Here is an 11,843-nt window from a genome sequence, read left to right as displayed (position 1 = left end):
GGCACTTGGCTTTTTTTTGGTTTGTTGGAGTGTGGATGTTGTCAGATCATTCAGAGAGACCCAGAGTCTATAACAGCTTCTGCACCTCTCTCAAGTGTGCCATGAGGGAACTGTAGGAATTGTTTTGACTGGATTGAGGACTCAATCTTACAAATGAAGCTTGGGGCTCCTATTTCATGACCAGGGTTTTTAATATGTGGTTACTGTGGCTGCTTCAGTCTTTTACAAGAGGTTTGTTGTTGGTATTTGTCGCCCTGGTTATCATTTGGTGACAGGTATTGCCCTGTAATGTTAGCAAAGCCAAACTGACACATGTTCAGCTGTTTTCCAACAGTTCCCAAAACAGGTCTTTTCTTTTTTCTGCCAGTAATGACATCTCAATGAACCACACAACTGTAGTGGAATTTGTCCTCTTGGGACTGACTGAGAGCCGCCGTTGGGAGATCACTCTCTTTCTGTTCCTTGGCATTGCCTATCTCTTGATCCTGCTTGGAAACATTTCTGTCATCAGCATCACTCTTACCAATAACTTCCTTCAGACCCCCATGTACTACTTCCTCAGGAATTTTGCCCTTTTGGAAATCACTTTCACCTCCACATTCCTTCCCAGCACCCTGTACAGCCTCCTGACAGAGAGGAAGACAATTTCCCTGCCTGGCTGTTTCCTCCAGATGCTGTTTTTCTACTGCCTGGGTACCTGCACGCTTTTCCACATGGCAGTGATGTCCTTGGACCGCTACGTTGCCATTTGCCGCCCTTTGCACTACACAGCCATCATGAACAGCAGGCTTTGCCTGCAGCTGATCCTGGGCTGCTGGGCAGTGAGTTTTCTCCTGATGTTTCCCCCCACCATCATGACAGTGCAGTTGCCATTCTGTGGTCCCAATGTCATGAACCACTTTTACTGTGACGCTTCCCTGTTGTTGCAACTGTCCTGCACAGAGACAGGCTTCATCGAAGAGCTGATGTTCATCATACTCATTATCATCCTCCCTGGTACCTTGGTAGTAACTGCTGTTTCTTATGGCTGCATTATTGTCACCATCTTGCGTATACCATCATCTGCAGGTAGGAGGAAGGCATTTTCCACTTGCTCAGCTCACCTCATCGTGGTGATGGTGTTTTACAGCACGTGTATTTACAGGTACATCCGCCCAGCACAGCGAGGTGGGCAGGACTCTGACAAAGTTCTGTCTTTGTTCTTCTCTGTGCTGACTCAGACACTCAACCCGTACATCTACTCGCTGAGGAACAGGCAAGTCAAGCAAGCTTTAAAGGAGAGAATTCTGAAGTTTTCTGGCTCCCTGAGGCAGATGTGAATGGTGGAGTAGCCCATCCAAGTGTCTGAATTGTTTCCTAGATGCAACATCTGTATTGTGAATTAAAGATGCTGATTTCAAATGGTTTATGCTTTCTAGATGTTATGTAATTCCTTCTGTTGGCAATGAAAATAGGCCAGCACAGAAAGGATTTTCTAATCTTCTGTTACCTAGTGTCAGCTTTGCCTCAACATTCTCCCCCTTGCTGGGATGGGTTAGCCTTAGTGAATAACCAAATTGCCACTCACACCTTCCACCCCACAGTGGGACAGAGCAGAGGCAGAAAAGAGGAAAAACAGAAACAAAGACTCTCATAGATTGACATAAAGACAGAGAGATGGTTTGCCAATTTCTACCAGGAGTGAAACATAGTGGATTTGGGGAAAACCAAGGTAATTTATTGCCAACTAAGATAGTTTAGATTGTGAGAAACAGAATTAAATACTAAACACCTGTACTTCCCCTTCTCTGTGCAGAAGTTCATTCATTCCAGACTCCAGCACTGTCCCCAGCACACGTGGGGTGGGCAGGGTTATGGTCAGTGCATGGGGTTTCCGCTCTGCTGCTTCTTTCCTCTCACACTTTTCCTCTGCTCCAGTGTGGGTTCTCCACAGGCTGCAGAGAACACATTGAGCTGCCATGCTACAAAGCAAGTACAGAAATACCATTCTTATTAATATTTTTGTTTTTAGAACTTCAGCTTCCACAAAGCTGTGTTTACAATCACTACCATACACACTGTACCCATCAACAGAATTCCTTGTCCTCCCTCTAATTCAATACCGGATAATCCTTGATCCCAAGTACAATTCATGGAATATTTTGTTTCAGTCTTAGCTGTAAAGGCATTTCCAGGTTTGGGGCTGGCTTTGGCTATGTATAGTGAATCCAAGAATCCCCACCAGTAATTTTTACAGCTGTGTGGATGGTCAGGAGAACTTGGAATGGTCCTCTCTACTTTTGCTTGAGTGGTTCTTTGCTCCAAGTCTGGACATATCCCCAGTCTCCTAGACAGTGAGAGTGTGGTTGAACATCCAAGGTCACTGATTATGCTAAAACAATAAACCTATGCAAAGATGAGAGTGTTTTTTTCCCAAAGTTTCCCAAATTGCCTCAAAGTGTGATTCCTTACTGTGTGTTTTTCCCTGGGTATGACAGCTTGACATTATTTCCCATAAAGGATTTCATGTGGAATTACCTTCTCCTTGGAGCTTGGCTGAATTCTAATTCTCAGCAATGCCAGGAGAAGAGCCTCTCATCACTTAAGTGATGCCTCCTGTCCAATTTGGCCAGTGGTCTTGTTGAGCCTCATGGTGTTGGTCCTTTGGACACTGACTGTTCCCACTGACTGTGGCAGGTGTGAGTGTCTGCACAGAGGCTGTTTGTGTGTGCAAAAATATTTAATGTAACAAGTGACACCAGGTCTCTGGAAGATCACTTTTCCTAAACAAATGATAGACAACAGAGTGCCAATCCCTAAAAGGAAAAAATAAACAAACCCTACAAAAATAATAAGAGACAGGAGAGAAGAGGGAGAGGGAAAGAAGAGAAATGTATAGTTATAATTATTAACGTTGCCTTGAAATAAAAAAATTAAAAACATTTCTTCTCATTATTTCCTTCAGTACTTGTTGTATTTTCTAGTTTGTTCTGGCTTTAACCCCAGCTGGTAAATAAGCACCATGCTCACTCACTCCCCCAGGGTGAGTGGGAGCAGAATTGGAAAAAGGTGAAACAGGGCTTGAGATAAGAACAGTTTAATAATTGAAATAAATTAAAATATAATACTAATAATAACAATGATAATAATGAAACAGAGAGGAAATAATAAAACCAAAGGAATCAAGGGGTGCACAGCACAATTGCTGTCCTGACCAATGGCCAGTCCATCCCTGAGCAGTGAGTGGTGCCTCCCCTCCAGCCCTGCCAGGTTCATGTACTGGGAATGGGTTCTGGGATGTGGAAGATCCCTTTGGTTAGTTCAGGCCAGCTGTCCTGGCCCTGCTCCCCCCTGGCTTCTCGTTCCCCTGCTCACGGGCAGAGCCTGGCAAACTGAAAGCTTAATTTGAGTGAACACTAAACCATCCATGTGTTATCAATATTATTCCTGTACTAAATCCAAAACACAGCACTGCTGCAGCTACTAAGAGGAAAATGATCTCTGTGCCAGCTGAAACCAGGGCAGTGTAACATTTCATGATGAAATGGTCACCCACTCAAGAATTCCCCTCTCTTCCTTTCTTCTTTAGATTGAAGATTTCTAAATCATAGCTTCTGTCTGTTGGCCAGAGTATCAACACTCTCTGACCCTGCAGGTTTCAAAAAAATATTGCCAAGGGAGATAAGTCATACCATTCCTTATTTTCCTCAATGTTTTTCTGGATATTTCAGATTTTTATAAAGTTTGGTATCCAGAAACATTCATCAATCTTTACAATTCTTAGAAAATTTATATTACCGTGTTCCTCTGGTGGTATTGGTCTGGTGTGGTTGCAATATGTGGTTGTCAAAACATCCTGCTGCAATTCTGTGCGATGCTTTCCAAAACCAAGGAAATTATTTTGTAACAAAATTCGCAGAAGGCAAAATGAAAAATACCCAATGATCTCTCTCACTTATTATTGTCTGGAGAATGTTCAAGAACTGCTTAAAAAGGAAATAAACAGTACAACCAGGCAATGGTAACGGTGTCATCTTTCTTCTGTAATCGCTCAGTGATGATGGATCAATGAGTAAATGTAGTTCTTGATGCTTTACAAGTTGTGATGCATTTCTTCTTGACTTGATACATGGCAAATGGGGAATGGAGAAATAGAACAGTCATCACAGCATTTCTGACCCTGGAATTTGGGAACATCCCTGAAATGCCATCTTTTCTCTTCCTCCTTTCCTTGTTTTTCCTCCTGCTTTTCCCACCTCACTGTTACTACACTTTTTTATGGAAGCTTACTAAGTGTCCTACCAACAACTAGGACTCTCAAAGCACTGAATAATCGTCTCAATTTTTTACACTGTTGTGACTCCATTGCTCATCTACAGTCTGACAAATAGAGACGTGAAGGATACTCTGAGCAAACTGGTCAAGAAATGTGAATATTGCCTAAAGGTTAGGGAACTGTAAGCATTTTTTCCCCTAGAAGACAATGAAAGAAAATAATGTATTTGAGGAAAGTTTCTCATTAAATTTTTAGCCCTCAGAGCCTGTGACACTTACCTTTGACTTTTTACTATCAAATTGGCTAATCTGAGTGATTTTAACTGCCCAAAGTGAGGACGAGGCACTTTTCTGTGGAAAAGGGTTCTCTCTTTATGAATTGCACCAGTTGCCTGGGTGTCCAGTTCAGATTTCATCTAAACAGTGATTCTCCAAATCAGCTGATTGCAATCTCCTCTGCACAGTGTCCCATTTCACTTTGTCAGAGTTGTTAAGGACAGTTGAATCTTTAGATTTAAGGAATAATTTTTTTAGACAGATAAAGATAGATCTAAAGATGAATTATTCAAATTCAGAGGGAACAATCCAACCTCTTGTTTAAAGTAACTATACCAACATGACTACAATTGTCTCAGTGGAGGTGAATGCTGCACAGCTGCAAGTGGGAGTAGTTTTTCAAAAATTAAATTACATGTGGTAACTCTTAACTGGTTCCACACTTTTAGTAATTTCATATTCATATTAGTTTGTAATTGTCATCTCAGCTCTTTTCAGCCATTTATGTGAACTTCAAAGCTTTTCTTTTCTAGGCCAAACACTGATGGCAAAAGTTAACACGAGTTCTACAGTCAAGCCTTACCCAGCCTCCTCTTTAAGGTTTATCTCACTGAGCAGAGCAGAATGTGCTAAAGGTCTGAAGGAACAGAGGACAGGGCCTGGGTGCTACATTTAAACCTGGACGTTTGAATGCAGGGCTCACCCAGACCGGGTGGAGGGAGGGAGCTGGGAGTTGGGCTGGCTGCTGGGTCCTGAAGGGGCTGGCAGCATGTGTTGCAGTCACTGTGTGTGTTGCAGTGTTGCAGTCACTCTGTTGCAGTCAGTCTGCATTGCATTGAGTGTTTCAGTTTGCTGTATATTGCAGTGACAGTGTTGCAGTGACAGTGTTGCAGTCACAATGTTGCAGTGACAGTGTTGCAGTCACTGTTGCAGTGACAATGTTGCAGTCACACTGGTGCAGTCACTGATGCAGTGACAGTGTTGCAGTCACTGTTGCAGTGACACTGTGGCAGTGACACTGTTGCAGTGACAGTGTTGCAGTCACTCTGTTGCAGTCACTGATGCAGTGACAGTGTTGCAGTCACTGATGCAGTGACAGTGTTGCAGTCACACTGTTGCAGTCACAATGTTGCAGTCACTCTGTTGCAGGGACAGTTCTGGGCTGAGCCCTGCAGCTGATGCCTGCAGAGCAGGCTCTGTGCCTTTGCCAGTGCTTTGGAAGAGCAGCTTTGGGTCCGTGGCATTTCCTTTGCACCTGCCCTGGGCGAGGATTGCTGGCCAAAAGCACCACCTTGGCACTGCCTGGGCACTGCTGTTTGGCTTCTGAGAGGGAAGATTGGTGCAGGAGAAGTTTGAGGCATCCTGAACTGTCTGTAATCAAAGTCTGTGAGTTTGTGCTCTAATGAGCCCTGCTGGGAACACTTTGTCCAACTCTGTTTCTGGTCTCTCACCTCGCACTGGGCTCTATTAAAGCTCCCAGTAAGTTTGTTCCTGCTTCTGCCTTGTCATTCTCTCAAGGCACCTTGCCAGATTGTGCCACAGCCACGAGGAACTGGGAGGTGGTACCACAGTCCTGCAGGGGCTCATTAAAAGCCTGACGGCCATAATGAGCTCTGTGGTTGTTCTTGTGCTGGAAGCATTGTGTGGTTAATTAGGGAGATCCCAGCTGTGTTTCAGTGAATACCTAGAGCTTAATTTCTGTTTGTCTTTTGTTCTAATTATGTGTGACAGGGAGAATGGAAATGGAAACATTTTAATAGGGAATTAGTCCACCTTATACCCTGGTGGGAATCAGGCACAAAGAGGAAAATATCTTTGTGACCAAGCAGGGAGAGACCTGAGTCAAAGTTTAATTCATGTGCTGGCAATAAGACAATTCTTATTCCAGCCTCTTCTGTTACTGCAACCCACAGCAGTGCCAAAGGCTTTGTTTGCAAAGCCCTTCTCTGCTCTAATTAGCACTACCTTTACCTGCTGTACTAATTATACACAGAGACAGAAGGAATGTTCATCACCATTGCAAAAGGCTTGCAAGGCCTTTTTTAATGATTGAAAGAAAAAAAATCTTAATTAACAAATAATGTCATGTATTTTACTCTGATTCCCCCGTGCTCCAGTTTTCCCAGGACATGAACCCTGAAAAGAACTGGCTCAGTGGGGAGATGGGCAGGTGATAGATTTTTTTCAGGCACAATTAGAATAAGAAATATTTAAACAACAAATTAGGAAAAACTGAATATCTACCTGGAGATCATGATGAGTCGTGTCACTCAGATGTCTGTGCTGAGGCCTGTGGCAATACTGCAAGGCTAATAGTTTTAAATGAAAAGACAATAGATAAACCACTTAGTTATTAGAATAGATATAAGGAAGAAGATTAGCATTTAATTATTAGAATAGATATAAGAAAGAATTTTTTTATGATGAGGGTGTCAAAACAATTGAATGGGCTGCCCAGAGAGCTTTAGGTGCCCCATCCCTGGAAGCATTCAAGGTCAGGTTGGAGGGGGCTCTGAGTAACTTGGTCCAGCAGAAGGTGTCCCTGCTCATTGCATAGGGGTTGAATTAGGTGATCCCTTACTACCCAGATTATTCTAGGATTCTATGAGGGATTCCAGTACCTTGAGGGATGTGATCCTTCCCCTCTACTCAGTACTAGTGAGGTGGCACCTGGAGTACTGTGGGCAGTTCTGAGCTCCCAGTAAAAGAGAGACCCAGGTGTGCTGGGGAGAGTTCAACAAAGTGGCCTGGAGATGATGGAGGGACTGGAACATCTCTCCTGTGGGGAACGCCGGGTACAGCTGTGAGTTTTTACCCTGGAAAGAGCAGGTTGTGGTGGGATATTATCCATGGATGTAAGCCGCTGAAGGTACGATATAAGTGGGAGACATACACGTTCTTTTCACAGTGGTGTGCAGTGACAGGACAAGAGCCAATGGGCACAAACTGAAACATGAGAGGCTCTGTCTGAGCATCAGCTAACACATTTATCTGTGAAGGTGACCAAGCACTGGTACAGGTTGGCCAGGGAGGTTGTGGTGCCTCCATGCTTGGAGATGTTCCAAAAACACCTGGAACTGGTCCTCAGCAACTGGTGCTTTAGGTGGCCATGCTTGAGCTGGGGCATTGGAACAAACAACTGAAGGTCCCTTCCCACCTCGACCATTTTGTGTGACTCTAGGGCAGTGTCAGTGTGCAGCAGAGTAGAAAACAGCTCCAATTCATGCTCTGGTGACCATCTGCATCCAGGGTTTCCTGTCCGTGATCAGTGGTTTGCAGATAGTGTCTTCAGGGTGGGCAAGGCTACGCAGGTTGCAGCACAAAGGTTTGGGTGATACCACCAGAGCAGGAAAGGGATGTGGTGATGAGCAGGGGTGTGGTGGTGAGCAGGGGTGTGGTGGTGAGCAGGGGTGTGGTGGTGAGCAGGGGTGTGGTGATGAGCAGGGGTGTGGTGGTGAGCAGGGGTGTGGTGGTGAGCAGGGGTGTGGTGTTCAGCACGGTGGCCTCCATGAGAACAGACCAGGGGCTGCCTTCACACTGCTCTGACACCAGACACAGACAGTTCCACAGGGCTTAACTATGGACCCACCTCGGGCCAGGGTTAAGCCAATCAACGAAGCTGGTGGTGTCTCTCCAAAAAAAATATTTGTAAAAGGGCAAAATGCTGCATGGCAGTGAGGAGTGAGGCAAAACACAGTGTGAGAAACAATCCTGTGAACAGCAAATCACCAAAGGAGAGGGTAATGCTCCAGGTGCCAGAGCAGATATTCCCCTGCTGTCTTTGGGAGAGACCATGGTGGAGCACCGATTTGCATTTGAGCTCTGCCCAAATCTGCAGGACCACAGTGAGATGGAAAGGAAAAATTACATTGTCATATGTTGGGAAGGATGAAAGTTTGACAGGAAAGTTTAACACATATGTATGCTTGGCAGAAAGCTCTATTAATGTAGAACCTGAGAATGAAATAGAGATGGAAGCAAGTTTTGATATAGAAGAATAATAGATGTGTAAATTGAGGTTTGCTGAGCAAAGGTAATGTTGAGTTGGAAAGAGATTTTATGACTTAGAGCAAAGGATAAGCTGACCACAAACAAAAAGATGTTTTTTACCAAGCAGAAAGATACCACAGGCAAACAAGACGTGTGGCAAGTAGAAAAAAGGTCTAAGAATTTTCCACTGCAAGAAAACTGAAAAGCAACTTTAAGCTTAAACTGTAATATACCAACTCGTGTGTTTGGATAGTATTAACCATAATATGGTAATGATAGTAGTTATGATGTGCTATAGGTAAAAGTAAAGGTGTTGATTGGTTGTTATGTATTAAGATGCTCAGCAAAGAAAAGTATATAGTGCATTGTAACCAAAGTTAAACGCTTCAGGCTTGTCTGCAGCTGGAGCTGACAGCTGTAGGCACAGGCTCTGCCACCCATGACCCTGGACTGCTCCAACATCTTGGATACAATAAACTGCATTTTGAAGAGCTGCCTGAAGTCCCGCAGCTCTTGTCTCAGGCTCTTGCTGTCATGCATCTGACAGTTAAAACCCATGAAAGAACACTTTTGATTTTCCTAATTTCTCATGTCTTTACCTAGGCAGGCAGCTCTGCTGTGTCCCACATCCACTGGTGAGCGCAACCCCGGGACTGGGTCAGCCGGGAGTGTGGAATAGATAAAATAAGGGACAGGTGTGACTGGAGTGCCAAAAATCAAAGTTTAATAAAGGAAAAATAAAAGGCACACTAACAATAAATACATGACAAAAACATAACTCCCTGCACGCTGGAGGGAGCTACTCCAGAAGACAATGAAATGAAGCAAACACAAACTTATATAGAGGGCAGGGAACCAATGAACAAAGAGAAACAGAAACCATACCTTATATAGAACACAAGACTAACCAATCAGAAAGCAGGGTTCATAACATAACCTTATATGGAATAACTTAATCTGCATAACTGCTCCCATCATTCCTTTCTTCCCACCGTAACTTGGGAATGCCCCGAGCCTGTGGTGTACCCATCCAGGGGATGGCCCTGGTGGGCTCGCGGGCCTCCACACAGCTCCTTGGTTCTTGCCTCGTTAGTCTCTCCACCCTCACCATCTGACACTGTGCCAGACCTTGCTGGTTCTGCCTCAGCCTCAGAATCCGTGTGGACATGGAGCACCTGGAGAGGAACACAGGAACGTGCCCTGGGAGACCCTGTTCATCTTCCACATGGTCCCTGATGCTGCTGACTCCTCCTCTCCTGCTCACATGGCTGATGCCTTGGAGTGGCTACCTCGAACAGAGGCTAGACAAGGTTAAGAGAATAAAGTGGGTATTTATGAGAGGCCTTCAATAGACACACCTTGGGCAGTCACAGCCTCCCAGAGGCTGCACCCAAGGTGGACGAATGTCACAAGATTTTTCAGACAATTATAGGTTTGGTCTATTTACATATCAGGGGTTAATCCTCCAATTACAGTTTCAGGTAATGAAGTCATTTACCCCCAGTTTGCTCCCCACAACTCACTTTTGTTTATACTTTTTGGGTGTCCTTGAGTTTCAGGACTGGAGGGATTGTTTTGTCTGCCCAAAATGTGAACGCAGTTAACACTCTATATGGAGTTTAGAGTTATACACAATGCAGTACAGGATTTGAAAAATATAAAACTAAAATCCTAAGGCATCATGGCACACATTGGCTACATGACAGAGAAGAAAGTGGTACCTAGAGAGGGGTATTATGGGGTGGAATTTGGGTGGAAAGGGCTTTTGTGGGGTGGCAGATCAAAGCCAATGTGGTGCAGGACTGGATGGAAAGCGTGGAGTGGGCATGTGCCAGACTGTGGGCATCCCTTGGTCCTTTCTGGCCATGTGCCCCTCCTCTTGAGGGGGATATTTCCTCTGAAATATAATACCTCTGAGATATTTATATGCATTTATGAGATGCCCTCTCATTCTTCCCTTCCTAGACTGAACAGGCCCAGCTCCCTCATCAGGAGCTTTCCTCATCAGAGATGCTCCATTAATCATCTTGCAGTCTCTGCTGGACCCTCTCCAGGAGCTCCTTTTCTTTCCTGTTCTGAGAGACCGGCCTGGACACAGTTCCCCAGGTGTGCCTCACCAGGGCTGAGTAGAGGGGCACAATCCCCTCCTGGACCCTCTGGCCACACTCTTCCTGATGCACCTGAGGATCCTTTTGGCCCTCCTGGCCCCAGGGGCACACTGCCAGCTCATGGGCAACTTGTCACCCACCAAAACCCCCAGGTCCTTCTCTGCAGAGCTGTTCTCTGGTAGGCCAGCCCCCAGCCTGGTGCCTGGGGTTATTCCTCTCCCCATGCAGGACCCTGCACTTGTCCTTGTTGAACCTCTTTAGATTTCCCTCTGCCCAACTCTCCAGCCTGTCAAGATCCCACTGAAAGACAGAACAGCTTTCTGGTGTATCCCACCAGTTCTGCATCATCAGCAAACTTGCTGAGGGTACATTCTATGCCTTCTTAGATAAATGATCAGAAAAAAAAAAAAAAGCCTGAAAGAAAAGCAACTCTTCCTCTCACAAGTGATCAGGTTTTTCTCTGCAATACTGCCTTTGCCTTGTCTCTGCAATACTGCTTTTGCCTCAGCCATATTTGACATTTTCTATCCCATACCATACCACAAGGGCACCTCCTGGCCCAGTCAGGTCTGATCAGCTGATCCAGTGGGAGAAAGTTTCCATTTCAACCCACAGGCATTTTACAGGTGTAAAGAAAATGCTTCATCTGGGGTTCAAGGAGATTGAAGGGGAGACAGGGTGTAAACAGGCTGGCTGGTCTTTAGTCTGTCTAAGCATCCTAAGAGGGTTTCAGGTTGGTACTAGAAACCCACATGATCTCCCCTTGCATGTGGAGATGCCTCTGTTTCTGAAAGGCCGGGTAAATGTTCTGTACAGGCTGTACCTGCTGGCTGGACTGCAAGGGGCTGATGGAGACAAGGGGAGCATTTGCAGCATTTGGGGACTGAGACCTGTCCTGCATGTCCCACCCATGCTCAGGTTCTCCCAGAGTGTCATCTCCTCATTCTCACACTCAGGGTTTGCACCCAGCTCCCAAGAAGGCTGCAGACACAAGTGAGTTTGAACATGCTTTTATTGATGGCCAGAAGCAGAGGGAGCAATGGGAAGCCGTGTGTTCTTGGCACCTGCATTTGTACCTTGCCACGGAGACTCTCCTTGGAGCAAAAACCTGTGCCTGCACCACAGGGGCTTCTCTGACTCCCGTTCAGCTGCCCCTGGGAGCTTCTGAGCACCCGCAGGTGTTTGATGCATTGTGGAGAAGGGGCACTGAGCATT

The 11,843-nt window shown here is 45.3% G+C and overlaps 1 protein-coding gene across 1 annotated transcript; it reads left to right on the top strand.

Moving 5' to 3' along the window:
- Positions 1–380: 380 nt before the first annotated feature.
- Positions 381–1,319, top strand: LOC128800026 (olfactory receptor 49-like). The gene has a single exon (XM_053964911.1). It carries the CDS (start codon positions 381–383, stop codon positions 1,317–1,319), a length of 939 nt encoding a protein of 312 aa, XP_053820886.1.
- Positions 1,320–11,843: the final 10,524 nt, after the last annotated feature.

The sequence above is a fragment of the Vidua chalybeata genome, chromosome 26 (genome assembly GCF_026979565.1).
Source record: "Vidua chalybeata isolate OUT-0048 chromosome 26, bVidCha1 merged haplotype, whole genome shotgun sequence".
In the NCBI taxonomy this organism is placed as follows: Eukaryota; Metazoa; Chordata; class Aves; order Passeriformes; family Viduidae; genus Vidua; species Vidua chalybeata.
Note: the sequence above shows the minus strand (reverse complement) of the source record. Positions and strands in the feature narration are given on the sequence as shown.